This window comes from Hyalella azteca, unplaced genomic scaffold (assembly GCF_000764305.2).
Source record: "Hyalella azteca isolate HAZT.00-mixed unplaced genomic scaffold, Hazt_2.0.2 contig5640, whole genome shotgun sequence".
Classification (NCBI taxonomy): domain Eukaryota; kingdom Metazoa; phylum Arthropoda; class Malacostraca; order Amphipoda; family Hyalellidae; genus Hyalella; species Hyalella azteca.
Genome location: NW_025935823.1, coordinates 320,559 through 337,053, shown reverse-complemented (window position 1 = coordinate 337,053; position 16,495 = coordinate 320,559). Strand labels below are relative to the sequence as shown.

Here is a 16,495-nt window from a genome sequence, read left to right as displayed (position 1 = left end):
AAAATGCTGGCACGGCGTAGTACGTCGTCGCGTCATGCACAAAAACTAAGATTATGTATCTCATAATCATCGCGGGTACATTTGATCAGTTAGAAAACAGTTACACTATTATTCATTGCTCTATGACAATCAAAATACACTAAACTGAATTGACTGAACACTCAAACTTTGGAAAAAATACATGACAAAATATACGTATCATTAAAGCGAATGCAAGAGCACAAGACTACACTTAACTAATCGATCGAATGACATCAACTATAGCTGGCGGAGCAGCTTCATTCCACAAATAAAGCCAATTTAACGCTAAATAATTGTAACTTAAATACGGTGTAGTGAAAACATACATAAAAATTAAACCAATGCATTTTCAAAGCCTTGTAAATGTGGCGGTAGCTCAGCTGGGGAATGAGGGGCGGCTGCTCGGTAGCTGTTGTGTCGGGATCGTCCACAAAGCTTAAAATAAAGTTAAATAAATTCAACTTAGAATAGACGCAGTCAAAAGGAAAAGCCCAGAATTATTCTAAACCTCATTAACGCTTTGGAAGACCAGGTTGAAAATTAGGCGGGGCTCGGGAGCTCGAAACGCTACAGCAGCAGCGAGCGGGTCGTGTAGCGCCCACCCGGGGTGTTGCTATTGGGGGTGTAGGCAGTGGGTGTGCCATAACTACCGGTATTATTAATTAATGGGTGTGCCATAACTAATTATTAACTCCATTTTCTTATTTATTTGTGTTGCCTAGGGTAAGTCAGATATTATAATAATAAACTAAATAGCAGTTAAAGCTGAATTTCAATCGTTGATACTAGAAAGTGAATAGGATTTCTTGAGCGCTACGCATTCAAATATAATATATTCAAATGATCAAGGAGCTCATCTGAAACAACGTCCACGAAATTGATGGCTTAGATACAGGTTGTAATCAAGCGGACCAATCATTCTAGAGCAGATCAAATGATAAATCAAATCTAATGCTGAGGGTAGTGCAGAGAAACCTGAAAATATCCAACATTTGGCACTAAGAAATACTTTAAGATTTAATTTCGCATTAAAAAATACCACAAAAAAACTCTTACACACAAGAATACAAATTGCACGCATTAGGAGACCTTGAGACGGATACATATTAGTATTATACATGGGTATACGTGGATGCATGCGCGCGCAGTAACATAACTGCGGTAATTGATAAAGAAAGGCGCGCGCTCCAGCATTTGCGAGGCGACATGCGGTTCTTAACAGCAACTTGGAGTTCAAAACCATAAAATTTTCAGACGTTTCCACACTAAGACTCAACCTAATGGACGATTATGAAAATTCTCACGAATTCTCCGAGCACCAAATTTTTCGTCCTACTTTTTAATCGGTTACTTTAACTTCACGCACAGTGCACTAAAGGGCTAGAGATTTATACTTGAACTCCGAGGGTTAGTAAGAGGCTATCAAAACGAATAAATCCTTATAATAAATGACTGTGATAAACTCATCATTTCAGTAGCAGGCAACCTAAACTGAGGCATAAAATTTAGGAGGAAATAACATTCAGACGAAAAAAACGCATGGAAAAAAAGAAGGAGGGGCATGGGAAATTGAGAAGCAATATTTTTAACGCCAATCATCTGGAGACCACAGATCTATTTCCATCGTTTTTGATTCGACGGGATAAAGCGACAAATGTTCTGTCTCCTTGATGACGAGGAAGCTATAAAGATATTAAGCAAGCTGGCAAATTGAAACACGTAGTATATACCGTAGTACTTTCAGTTGCATTTTTAGGCAATTAGTCACAGCAATTTTCGGCGAGCCTAAATGAAAGAACTAACGTTTTTGTCTCAGAATGAAACCTTAAATATCTGCACTCTTAATATGATACTGACGATCTAAACGATATTATTGTGATACATCTTAGGCTGCTAGTTCGATCTCATGGCATTAGGAAGAATAAAATGACTTAAGCAGCCAAGGTGCAATAGATATAACGAGTAATATCATACAAACCACGCACGTCTGTCTCACGCAATTTTACATGGATCGCTTCCGCTATCCGCATGCTTAGAAATAAATAGGCATCACAATATTCAAGATTGAACCTTCAGTGTAAGAAAATCAGCATAGCAAGATCTCGATCTTGCACATCTCTTCCTCTCTCTCTTTTTCGGCTATACTGACATGCAAGTCATGGTCATATCTACGGGAACTTCCAACGATAAAAAAAAAATTGAGTAATAGAGTTACAAGATATTTTTTATCCAATAGGTCACGATGATAAATAGCATTTTTAACATATAACTAAGACGGAGATGATTGTCTCCCAAACAATTATTTATGATCAAATCACACACTTATCACTCGCAGTTCGAATATTCAATTCTTACCCAGTGCAGATATTGAGCGCATTTCGCTTTTTGATTACATTTCCGTAAATTCGGATTTACAGTATTTCCATGGACTTACAACACGGCATTCGTTCGTATGGTGCTCTTATCATCAGGAAAAACAATTAAATATAGAATATTAATACAACAAATGTTCTGCCAGCAAAATGAGGAACTGGGACTAAGGGAAATAGCGTTCACTTAAAAAAGGAAGTATTTTATAGCATCAAGAGTTTAGGGCAAAAAAGACAATGAATTCCTTCGATCAAGAACTAATCCGAATGAACACGACGATAAGCCTTAAAGTAAGGAGTAAGGTAATAACCATTACGGTGATTGTAAAATAAAGCATGAAGTAAGAATCGACGACCTCAGAAAGGCTGGACGTAAGACAAGACAGAAAAATTGAAGAAGTAACAACAACTTACGGTAGAATGGATGTTAGCTCAACTATCATCATTCGTTAACCTACAAAGACGCGGTATTAAGGCTCACTCAATTGAGCACATTCATACTCCTACTCGCAGCACAGGGCCCTTGGTAGAAGTCCAGCAATGACGTGGTAGTACAGCCTACAGCAACGTGGCAGTAAGGGCCGCTGTGATGTGGCAGTAAGGCCTACAATGAAGTGGTAGAAAGGCCTAGGATCTTGTTTAGTTCACCTACAACGAAGTAGTAACGAGGCTCAGGTCATTGAGCAGCTTCGTATACTCAGCATCGAGTACACTAAGAACAGGCATAGGCTTGATGGAGACAGGCAAAGCTTTGTAGCGCTGGTCGACGCTACCAGAACATTCAATGGTGAGCAAGGCTTCGAGCAACTGCTCGATGAGCTGCGAACAGTGAGGCGCTAACTGACGCTCGAGTAACTCGCACCACTGGCGACGCACGGCGACAACGGCGTCAGCTTCCTGGCGACACGTTGACAGCTCGCTAAGTGCCGGCACCAGAAGACCAGTGACACAGTGAACGACTTCTTCACCACATTTGATGTTCTTGCTTTCCAGGAAAATTTTGATAAGCTGCTCGTTGAGAGCTAATAGACATTTGCAACGGTATTTCAGGATTACATCCTCTATTGCGCGAAGTGAATCCAAGTTTAGAAACTCTGACAGGTCTACAGATTTAACCATAAATATATCTCTGTACAAATGATGCGATTTCAAGAACAGGGGAAGTGCTTCCCTGTAATTTTTGGTTTCGAAGGCCTTCCAGCCACATACTAGGTGCCAGACAGAGTCAAGTAAGAGTTTGAACTTCTCGTGCCACGCTTCGTACAACATACTCAGGTCTATTGTCTTGAGTTTAGTGACAATTTCAGTGATAAATTGATTGCAATTACAAATAGCAACTTCAACGAGCGGATCTTGCGACGTTTCAGCCAATAAAATCTGGCGAAGGAGGATACATGAGTGCAGTTGAATCAAATTTTCAGCATTCTTCGCCTTGCAATGAAACAAAAAGAGACAAAAGTCTTGCAAGAAATAAGTGGTCGTCTGAGACGGACATGGTTTCCTAGCATCAGTGATGGCGTCGAGGCTGCGTTGTAGAATCCCAACAGTTACGGCACTGATATTGGACTTTTCTTCCGTCTCTGTTTCTTTAAACTTCAATGCTCTCGATTCTAGTTCTTTCTTGAGCAAGGTAGACAGCACACGAGCAAGAGATGATGACACAGACACATAGAAACCAGCGTCCAGGCACTCCTCGAAGCTTGCCGCAGGTCTGCAGATGGTGGGCGAGTTAGGGGCTGTGGGCGGAGGAGCGGAAGCACTATGTGGCCTCGAGGCACCAGAAATGTTACCTTTAACTACAGTTACTCTTGGAAAATTCTCTACTTTACTCAGTTTGCTGTCCCAGTTGTCGATTTCTTCACGGAACGCTAGGTTATCTTGCTTCACATACTCCTGCAGATGCAGAGGGAGAGCGTCAAGGAGGTTGTCACTTGAGTCGTCACGGGGCGGGAACAGCACACTACGGCGGTCCATATCTGTGTACATGAGGCAGTACGCGCTAGCGTTGTTTTGACCACCAAGACTATCTTGCTGGAGTTCCTCCCAGCTGCTCTCGTTCACTTGCACATCGTTATACTTGCGCCAGCCGTCCGGACTTCTTATGTAAACCCAGTAATGACCGGCTGAAGCCTGGCCTTCGTGCACGACGACCGCATGCAGCTCGTACCCAATCCTCATAAGTTCAGGTTCGCTGTACATGCACTTTAAACGGTTCTCGAGCTCATTGATGTGCCAGCACAACTCGGCTTCTGTGTGACGGATCTTGCACTCCCATTGTGATATGCATCGTCGCAACAATGCTAGCTCGTTGTCACTGATTGGGTCTGCTTCAGGAGGATCATAGCGAACATTGAGGCTATCAACTGGCATAGAGGATTTTCCTTCTTCACTGGAGTCCACGTCCATGCTTTCAACGCCACCTTTAACAGGGTCTTCTGATTCGCTCATTCTATCATGAGTTGCCGTCATACATGCATTGTCTACGTCGTCGCTGAGGCAAGATTCGCTAGGGCAATTTTCTATGACAATTTCAGGCATCTCTATCTCAATCTTAGGCGCCGCTTCGTTAGTTTCCTCAACTTGGCTCATCTGCGTCCGTTTTTCTTTGATTGTCCGGCAAGTTTCAGCAAATTCCAGTGAGTAAGCCAGCACGTCTTGCAAAGGATACTTCTTTTCGCCACTGCCAAAGTTCTGGTACTGGCGTAACGTGAGGTTGAGGCACGCAAGCTGCTTTTTGATGGCAGCCACTTGGACATGTTTTTTTCTGACAAGTTGTTTGTTAGCCTCCATGTATCGGTCCATGTATAGGCGATCTGGAAATTCAAATTTGTTGTGCACTTTCTCAGCTCTTTGGGTTGCTTGTGAGAACTCATACCGACTAAGGGAAAATATGAGTACAGGAGGAAGTAATTTAAACCAGCATTCTTGTTGCACTTCGTAGGCATCTTCACTTTTCAAGTCCTCTGAAGAGCAGCTCTTACCAAGTCCAGGCACCGGCAAGCGTACAGACATGGACGCCAAGATACTATCATGAATGTCGCCATACTTGAGAACATGCAGCGGGTACTGGCCAAACGTTTCTTGCTTGGTTACCTGGTCGCCACGACAGTCATCTATACAGATAGGGTCTTTCTTGAACTGCCCATAGAATAGTTTCATGATAGGGTTCGTGAAGAGAACATCTTTGCTTAGGCCGCAACTCTCTTTCTCTTCACCTTCTTCCCTCATGATTTCATTGTACTCAACTTCGAGGCGTTCCAAAAGTTTATGGATGAACTCGCACACGTCTTCTTGCTCATTACGTCGCATTTCAGGATCACCTCCTTGAAATAGACACACACACTCAGTTGGTATGACATATTTTTGTTCAGAAGCCAGCATTAGGGCAAACAGCTTACTCAGAGCTAGGGCAAATTTAGGGTTAGAATCACATTTTTCCTTAGAAGTAGGATTAGAAGATTGACTGGAGGCTGTTGTTCTATAGTTCAGGATCATGTCACGGAAACCAGGTATATGAAACAGAGGTTGGGAAACCACATTAAACCAACATGAGTTCCCTATGTTTAAAAGCCCTACAGGCACTCCAGGCTCTCTCTTTCTTTCAATAGGATTGCACAAATGCTTCTTTGTGACTACATTGGGTAATTCTCTAAGGCTCTCCTCCAGGGCTCTTGACACTTCTCTGTCTTCGGCTGAGACAATCATGACAGAATTATCTACGGCTGGGTTGGCTCCACTGTCACCTCCAGGCTTACCAAAGTGCTGCTGCAGCTGGTGGTGATGCTGCTCTTGAATACTTAATGCAATAGCTTTCTGAAGGTCTTTATCATCACTAAGGTTGGCCACATGGGCCTCTTTGAAACTGGTTCCAGACACAACATCTGGAGAACAGGTCACCCCAGACGGAGGAGTTCTTGCCTCAACAACGGGTAACAACTTCTGCTCAGGCAGCTCTTGCTGCTGTTCAGCTGTAACTTTGGTCGAGTCAGGAGGGACTGTGATGGAGGGTGCCATCTCACCAGGGGGGCTGGGAATGAGAATTCTTTTGTTTTTCTCAGTCCCAGTGCCACACATTCCTTACAACACCTCTCCTCCAGTGTTAATGATGGATACCAACCCTGAAAACATAGATAAAATTAAAAGCTGCACACATACACGAATTTTCACTGAAATTTAAATGGATGATTATAATGCCAAAGTATCAAATTTTGTTATTCATAATGTTTTCTCAAATATTCATTAAGAAAGTCAAATTACCCAACAAGATATTGAAAAAATATTTGATAAATGAGAAAAATACCAATTTATAGTAAATTTCAAGTAATATTGGTATCAGATATCAAATACCGTAAAATGGGGTTACTTTGACCACTTTTCGTTTTTTTAACAAAAACCCCCAAAACTCAAAAATGATTCAACATAGAAACATTTTGTCAATAGCCATCAAAGGCCTAATACTGAGGCTATGTAACACAATAGAAAGATTTAAAAAGTTTGCATATCTATTAGGTTAAAAAATTAATAATGTGACCCACGAAAAAGAGCTATTATTTAAAGCCTGTCGGAGTACCCACTCCAATTTTTTTATTTTTTGGTAAAATAAGTCCAGGTTTTGATGCATTGTAGTAGAACTCTTCTAGTTACATATGCAAAAGACAAATTTTAGGAAAGTGTCATAGTTTGCAAATGGGAGGCGCCACCCCCCAATGGGGGAACTTTGACCTAATATATATTGTGGCAAAATATGACCACCTAATGGCAGCCGTGACGGGGTAACATTGACCTGCTTGGAAATTAAGTTAAAATTACCATAGGTACCTATATAACATATTTTATGTTTGATACACCTATTAATGTTTTTTTCTTTATGTTTCAGACTCTACAGAGTCTTATATATGGTAATTTTAACTTAATTTCCAAACCGGTCGATGTTACCCTATCACGGCTGCCATTAGGTGGTCATATTTTGCCCATTGGGGGGCAGTGCCCCCCCCATTTGCAAACAATGACACTTTCCTAAAATTTGTCATTTGCATATGTAACTAGAAGAGTTCTACTACAATGCACCACAACCTGGAGTTATTTGGAGTTATTTTACCAAAAAATAAAATTGATTTTACCACCCGGTCAAAGAAACCCCAAGAGCTGGGGTAACAAAGACCATCACTTTTTTTGAAATTACATCAAAACTATGAGAGGCAGGAGCCAGCAATTTATGGTGAGTAAAGCTAGAGTATAGACCTATATTTTGCATGTTTCAATTTAAGTTTAACTTATCTAGTAAAAAAATTGCATCATTTTGAAAAAAAAGTGGTCAAAGTTACCCCATTTTACAGTAATTTCAATGTACTTGGTCCAAATATACAACTTTCTGTAAGTATGGAGCCTTGACTAGAGCTTTTACACTTTTTTTGACCAGGTTGGAAAAAGTCCTACCTTTTTTTTTTGAAATATCATGTGTCTAATAGTATCATATAATTTCAGTTGGTTCTGAAATCTTGCAACTCGAATGTCATGTATTTTTGTTTGATTGAAAAAATCAGGTTTTGCACTTTGAAAACATGTCATTCCATAAAATTTTCAACTTTCATAATCCGCATTACCTCAACGCTCCTGCCAAAATATCCTGCAGAACAAAATTACAACATGTCAACCCAAAATGTTTCCTTGAAGATTGTGTAGTTGCGTTCACCTCATAGCAGTCAGACTGCATTATCACATGTTCAGGTGTCACTCAACTTAAGTGAAGATAAATGTTAGTGTTGCTGAACGATTGGACTGTTTTTAGGGTAAAATTAGATATTTGGGGTAACACGTGCACCAGACTTTGTAAATAAGTTGGCAGCTCGTGAATGGCTTTTCATGGCCAAGATATGGAATTTACGACTAAGAAATGGAATTCACGGCTCTAAGGCAGGATGCAGAGGGTGCAAGCAATGTCGCCAATATATGGGTTTTTAAGCCCAAAGCGTCGCCGACCATTTTCAGGATGCGTCGCCGGGTAATTTTTAATGAAAAGCCATTTACGCTGAGTAATGAAAAACTATTTACAAGCCACAAACTTATTTACAAGGTTGCATGCATGTGTTACCCCAAATAACTAATTTTACCCTAAAAACAGTCCGATTGTACAGCAGGTGTCAACTAAACATGTGATGATCCACACTCAGGATTATGTATATTTTCAGGGAATTTTCCCGCGCATTTTGACTTTTTTCAAGCTATTGCGGCGCACAGTTGGTGCAACTTCTGGCCATCCCTGCTTGCACGTGCAAGCGTTGGCGCAGCACGCGTAAGCGTTGGCGCAGCGCGCACATACATTTTGTCAAGGGACAAGAGACAGAAAACGTATAATACTTAATATGCATTTAATTATCTATCAATAATCTATGATTTTCCTTGATATGGAAATTTTGTGAAAGTAAAAATCTAGAAATTTATTTTCGTAGAAATTTTCTACAAATTTCTTATACAAACTGGCAAACATTGTTTGTTTACCTTCTGTAGACCGTCCGGATGTGAGGCAAGTGGTGAATAACCAAATCCTCAGAAATTGGACATATGAAGTATACAAATATGTATTAGTGTTAAATGACAGATTTTGCTCGTTCTATATATACTATTATTGCGCTGATAGGGTTATTAGAGATTCTACGGTTAATGCAAGGAGTCAGAAATAATTTCATCATTGTAATTAATGGAAAATAGTTTTGAGTGCAAAATCTTTTGTAAATAAAATATGTCCTGACATAACTGTCATCAGAAATTCACAACATCGTCTTTACATACTTTTACGCAATGCTGCTTCATCGTCATGTGATGACGTCTCGGACAAATTTACGGCCGTACTTGTGGCCGGTTTCGCGGCTGGACTCTGTACCTGAAATATCTCCAATAAAAAATATGTACCTGAAATATCTCCAATGGCCTAACGGTGATGTCAAGCTCGTGACAATTATTTTTAATATCGCCTTCATTCGTGAGTTATATGACGAAACGTACCGAAATTTGCAGTGTACCACTACGGTGTACCAGCCATTTCTTCTAAAATACTGAACAGATTTTAATGAAACTTTGCATATAGAAGAAGCCTAACCTCCCAACGGTGTGATGTTTAGCTTGTCACAATTTTTTACGTTTTGCCTTTGTTGGCGAGTATTTTTCTCTTTTCGCTCACTTGTGATTTAAACAGCAAAATGGTGTTTAAATTCGCAGTGTACCAGAGATTTCTTCTAAAATACTGAACAGATTTGAACGAAACTTTGCATATAGAAACCTAGCCTCCCAACGATGATGTTCAGCTTGTGACAATTTTTTCGATTTTGCCTTCGTTTGCGAGTTATACGGAGAAACGACCAGCATTTCTCAGGCCGATTTTTAAACTTTCATTGACCAAGAGCCATATACATAAAGCCGTTAGCTAAACATCACCGTTGGGAAGTTAGGTTTCTCTATGCAAAGTTTCGTTCAAATCTGTTCAGTATTTTAGAAGAAATCTCTGGTACACTGCGAATTTAAACACAATTTTACTTTTTAAATCACGAATGAGGGAAAAGAGAAAAATACTCGCCAACGAAGGCAAAACGTAAAAATTGTCACGAGCTAAACATCACACCGTTGGGAGGTTAGGTTTCTATATGCAAAGTTTTGTTCAAATCTGTTCAGTATTTGAGAAGAAAACTCTGGTACACTGCAAATTTTGGCACATTTCGTCATAGAACTAACGAATGTAGGCGATATTAAAAAGAATTGTCAAGCACTTGACATCACCGTTAGGCCATAATGAATATGTGAACCAAGTTTCATCAAGCTATGTTCAGTACTTTGGGAGATATTTCAGGTACAGAGTCCGGCCGCGAGACCGGCCGCAAGTACGGCCTTAAATTTGTCTGAGACGTATGAGTCTCTTGAAGCTATTCATATTTTATTATTGTTTGTTGTTACTTGTTAGTCTATATAATTAACCTTCAAAGTTGCAAAAAATGAGAACTGAAAATTTTAAAAAAAGTGCAGTGCCTGTATTTTTGTTTTCAATGGGTTTGCACCACACAAACCCATTTCTCCAGCCGGGAGGATGTCGGGAATGCAACGTATTCCTGACATTGACATTTGGGTTTGTACTATTTGCCAAAGTCAGTCCTTCGTTAGAAGCAGCCAATCTCAAGCCATGTGGATTGTCGCCTTCTACTATTCAGTTTTGTAATTTATTTCCAACCGAATTGTGATCTATGAATAATTATTCATAACATTGCCGACTCTTAGAACCTGAGTTAACACGTTAGAAATCTACTCAACGTGATGCAGATATTTGTTCGTGTGTGATAGCGTTGCCGGGCATTCATCTTTAAACAACTTTAGGAGCACGGCACAGGCTGGCGCACGGTGCACTTTTTTACTGGCATATTATGGCGCATGGCGCAAATTGATGCAATGATAATAAAATTCCCGCGCACCTGGCACATCTTCCTGACCGTGGGTGATGATGCATTCTGACCGCTCTAATGTGACCGCAACTACATTTTGTTTACATTTTTTTGGTGGGAACTCATTGCAACCGATTTCCGGACAAGCTTTACTGCATCCTGATCCATTCAATGTACTGGAAACCTTACTTTTTTTCTAAATAGTTGGCCGAAGACTGACAAATATATTAAATGCAAGAATTACAATTTGCAATCTAAATGTGTCGGCAAGATCTTCTGAAGGCGTAAATTTTGCTACTGAAGCATTGCCAAAGATCTTGCAATATTCATCCACTCTTTGTTTGAAAGCTGAGGTAATGAATAGGTGCCATAAATGTTTTTTATATTTAATTTGAAACTATTATGTTGAGAGTAAATAGTAGGGTAAACGCGGTATATTCCCTCATATTAAGGACGCATCAAGAAATGAAAACTATAAAAAAATAACCGTATGCCGGTATGCGTTACCCAAGTTCTGTTTGCTTTATGTGACTCTCAAAACACCGCACTACGTGTCAGCAACAACGAAATGTCACAAAATGTTGCCATATTTATTTAAAAGCCTTTAGAATGGAAACCTACCAAATCCCTATATTCCGTCACTGTGTGTGGCAATATTCAGCACGTGGTGAGGTGTATTCCGTCTGCGCTTCAAATTCTACTGATACGTAATGCCGTCATCCACGTGTTCGAATTCCGTTCGCTGTGTGAGCTGTATTGGAATACAACACGGCTTTGAATTAGAATACTAATGAATATTGAACACTACTTAATTACGTTTTTAATTAACAACTATTAAGCTTTTAATTAAGCAAATTTTAATTTTTGTACACAGCTTGGAACGATCTGTGTGTGTCCAATTCAAGTTGTAACGGAATTAGTTTTCATGTGTCTAAATGATTAATATTTAATTAATAATAATATTAATTAATAATTAATTAATTATTAAATTAATAGATGATTAAGTTGATAAATGGATTTAGACTAAATCCATTTCTCAACTTAATCATCTATTAATTTATTTACCACTTGAAATCAGCAAATACAAGTATACTTATAGGATTCCTAATATATTCACAGTCAATCACAGACGTATTTAAAAGTCTCAATTTCACTCTCAAATCATAATATTCTTCCTATACAAACAGTTAGTATTCACTATTTGGTAGAGCAAGGTCAGCTGTCAAATTTGACACATTTTTCGATGATCTCACTGGGTAGCATGCATCGTCTCTCTTTGGATCTCAATACTTTCCCACTAGATGGCCAAGACCTAGTGTTTTGGCATTAGTTTGACGTGCAAATGTATGACGTCACCATTTCAACCATCAACGAACGCATGGAACTAAAACAAAGCTTAATATAAAGGAAAAACTAGAGAGGTGACGGAAATCAGAATTACCCACCATAGTGGCAAACCAGAGCCTTTTTAGAATCAGTTCATTTTTAATTTCCTTATTTACTCAAGATTTAAACCAATTTCTTAAGTATGATAATGCCTGTATCCAGGATACTTTACTGGTCTACTTACAGGACTCAAAAATGAACTTGAGGTAGAGTCTAATAAACTCTCTGCTTTGCCACTATGTTACCCACAATGACGGAATATACCGCGTTTACCCTATTTCCTTCTGTAGATCCATCCCTCTTGCTCATCTGTGAGTGACGTGCGCAATTAACCATCTTGCATGGGACCTTCTCTGTGTAGACTGTGACTGTGTTGCCTGACTACTAGTCTGGAAAAGTCCTATTTTTGTCTGAAATATCGCGGCTCTAATATCATATAATTTCAGTAGGTATGAAATCTCTCGGCTCGAATGTCATAAATTTTTGTTTGATTGAAAAATCGCGGTTTGCACTTCGCAAACATGTCCTTTCATAAAATTTTCAACTTCCGCAATCCGCATTGCTTTACCGTTTCCGCCAAAAATATCTTACAGAAAAAACATATCGGTGAAATAGAATCACGGCTCGTAGAAATGGAATCACGGCTGGCAAATCCATAAAACCACGGCTTGAAAAATTCAGTCGCGGCTTGCCAAGTAGATATATTCCATACTAGCCTGACTAGCTGACAGCCTGACTTGACATTCATATGATCATAGCTAGGTACCATAACCGAAGTGGGAAGCCAATTTCTGACGGCCTGCAAACCTGTTTCTAGTTGCCTGGAAAGTTTTTTTTTTCTTAAGGTGGAATGCTTTTTTTTATGTGAACCACAAATTTTAGAATTCCAGCCTGATTATTATTGTCACTACAGCACACCCCAACACACAAATTAATAAAATCATAAATGGCACTATGATAAAATTAAAATGACAATACCTATAAATTTATATGCACCAACTTACCAAGCACATCTCCCTGACCATGGCAAATTAGATTTAGGTATATGGTGAGAGTTGAGACGGGTGAGTGTCTGTCAATGACTGTCATACTGTCGCTACGACGCTACCTTATGCTTATAAACTATTGAATTGATAACTTAATATAAAAATGCTAACAAGCATCAGTATTCGTTAGAATTGTTACTAATGAATGCTGATAGCCTACTTTTTAGTTTTTAGCATTAGTAGCATTTAATCCTTCATTAGTTAGTAGGTAGTAATGACGTTTTTCTCGTGAACTTGGTCTTGGTAAGTTGGTCCTCTTGGGACTTGGTGCATATATTTTTTCCATTAATAACTCCTACAAAAATAGAACCACGGCAACCACCGATGTGCGATGTCTATTTACTCTATTAGGAATAATTATGTAACTTACAAAGCATGATCATAGTAAATAAAAAGCACCTACACGTATTGGTTGTCGGCTGTCGCTCTGTCGGTCTAAACCAGAAAAATTCTAATGACGTAATTCACTGATAAACCACTCATCGTTTTTGGCATTCCATCAAGCTTGTCTGAAACACGGATCATACGGATGGTGGCTCTGGCACGAAAAATGCGGATTTAAGTTGCTCATAGTTTCAAACAGTAATGCTAAGTACGCAGTTATGCACGTCCCGATATTAAACAGAAATATGTTGCATCTTACACTACAGGGAAATGTGTAAAATCTATTTAAAGAAGCTGCAAGCAACATTTTTGGCCAAGCCACAAGAAAATACGTGCCGACACCAGTTGCGGATGAAAATATGTTGTTGAATATAGAAGACAAACAATTTTTCGTGTAGACGAGCGGTACTCCCATTGTTTTAACTATATAAGGTTGACCCACGAGAACTTCCGTCTTTCAGTTCAGCTCTCAAACGTAAACAAACCCGTCCCATGAAAAAACTGCGCTGCAATTTCTCCACGCGACAAAATTTCTTCTCGCTTCGAATCACCGACATGTGGAACAGCCTCCCCGATGACATCGTTGGCACCGGATCGACACTTCAGCGACGATTTTATATCTTCTGTGAACAAGGCACGAAAAGAAAAAGAATCGGCGACAGGCCACATCAGAGGCCTACACTGCAGCGTCGAGATCACTATGTTATGTTATGGCGGATTGGTTGACTGGGTTGAACGCATTTCGGTGATTGGTTAATGCCCGTGACGTCACAGAGATATAGTAATGTCGGCGCTGACGAAAAGGCTTAAGGTGGCCTGTCGCCGATTCTTGTACTTTTTGTGACTTGTTCACAGGAGATCTAAACAGGCCTTTTGACCAAAACTTTTATAAACTGACGTTAGTTTAAAATAGCTATTAGAGTTCTGCTAGGTTTGAATGGTGCTACCGGTAGGCATTTCAAGTCCGAACACATATTTCTCTATGGCTTTATCTAGTCTGTTCTTGAACTTGTTTATACTCTGAGCATCTACGATGTAATCCGAAAGGCTGCTCTGATGTCGGTGTCTCGAAGCGAGAAGAGGTGTTGTCGCGTAGATGAGTTGCAACGCAGTTTTTTAGTTTATAGCCGTGGCCCCTGGTGTTGGTTCTTGTTTCATATTCTAGTAATCCTTCTGGGACCTTGAATAAACCATGAGTATACTTGAATACTTTAATGAGGTCACCTCACACTCACAGTAGTGGATATCAGCGGCTTGGAAGCTTCATAATATTTAATTTTTCCTCATGAGACTTGCCCTTCAAGACTCGAATTATTATCCTTGTTGTATGTCTCTACGTCTTTGAACGTGCAACACTTGTTCCCATAAATCGTAGACGTAGAGTGACTTGTCTCAAAACTGGTAGGTATTGAATATTTTTTAATTGTTTCTTTTTTAACTATTTTTATATAATATCCTCCTGCGAGACATTCAGATAGTGAACTCGTGCTTGAACCAACACATATAAACAAACAATCATTTGTTCAATCTCTAGTAAATCAATCTACGATCTTCCCATGACTGGCATGAGGCAACATATCACCTACTGTACCGAAGATTTGTTAGGTTTGCAGAGTAGCCTTTGTTAAGGCGTGCAGAGTAGCCTTTGTTTGTTAGGGCGTGCAGAGTAGCCTTTTATTTGTTTGCATTTATAGAGTTTGTCGAGTCGCATTTGCATTAGATATTTAGTAGTCAAATATTTATTTGTGAGCTCTAAACTTTCGAGTGCAACGCGTTTTCGTAGCCAGTTTACCACCAGCAGCTCTTCTTTCTAAACGAACTAGAATTACTAGATTTTCACAATGGCTAAAGTAAACATTGAAATCGGCGATAATTACTAAGATAGTCGCATTTTGGTAAGCTAGAATATATAAATGAAATAAAGGAAATAATTAGTGTAAATCAGTTTTGGATCCTTGATGTCTGACTAATTATTATATTGAGATATTTTGGAGTCAGATCAAGCAGAGGAATTTAACTTGTCGCGAACACCAGAATTGCGTACTGATGTCGGGTAGATCCTACAGAAAAATTCAAAATTTAAAACATAAAATTCAGAGTAAAAGATTGTGGCAGTGTGTTGTGGCTTGTGGGTTCGATCCCAGCTACCTGCGACAGATCTGGTCAAATCTACGATGTGGCCGGGTGCTTAAGCTCATCGAAATTGGAGCAGTGATTTGCATGATTAAGACCTGTGGCAAGCTGTGAAAATACTGCGATATACAGCGTCGGCAACAGGCCGAAAGGCCTAATAAACGTTGACATCGCTATTATTTATTAATATAATGCCTCTCATATCTAAATGCAGAGGCCATAAACCAAAACTATGTTTGAGATGGTCAACGCGCCGTCCAGTGACCAGTGAGCCTGAACTGCGGGATTAGTTGGATGTGTAAAGTGAAAAATTTCATGAGGAGACGACCCTGTCCCACCAGACACGTAACGTTGAATCAAGGTTAAATTAAACGTTGTTTGATTGAAAGGACGTTAATTCAACTATGTTTACATATCCTTCGCCTAGTGGGTGCTGGGTGTGTTGGAAGAAGTCATGAACTTATACCAGTTAGAGGTGCAAGTATGCCCAAAGACGGCATTTGAGTGCTCTCCAAGTTTACTTTGCGTTTTGTGATAAGGTCTAATATGACTAGGTAGTTTTAGGTTGGTAATATAATTTGCTTTCATTTAATCATTTTTTGGATATTGTTCTCTTCTTTACATTCAATGATTTGTGTTCTCACATAACGCCTTCGTTCCTGGATTTTAGAAAGTTGTATTCGTTTTGTACCATCAACGTTCGATGGTGATGGCAGGTACATCGTATATTTCC

General features: G+C 39.5%; 1 protein-coding gene across 1 annotated transcript; it reads right to left on the bottom strand.

Moving 5' to 3' along the window:
* Positions 1–2,127: 2,127 nt before the first annotated feature.
* LOC108678839 (ubiquitin carboxyl-terminal hydrolase 25) lies at positions 2,128–13,757 on the bottom strand. Its single transcript, XM_018167332.2, has 2 exons — positions 13,649–13,757; positions 2,128–6,508 (listed from the first exon to the last, which is right to left on the bottom strand). Exon 2 carries the CDS (start codon positions 6,462–6,464, stop codon positions 3,039–3,041), a length of 3,426 nt encoding a protein of 1,141 aa, XP_018022821.1. The 5' UTR covers positions 6,465–6,508; positions 13,649–13,757; the 3' UTR covers positions 2,128–3,038.
* Positions 13,758–16,495: the final 2,738 nt, after the last annotated feature.

What these genes read in the sequence shown, in the direction of transcription:
- LOC108678839 (XM_018167332.2), bottom strand. Translation starts at nt 6,464, where the DNA reads ATGTGTGGCACTGGGACTGAGAAAAACAAAAGAATTCTCATTCCCAGC.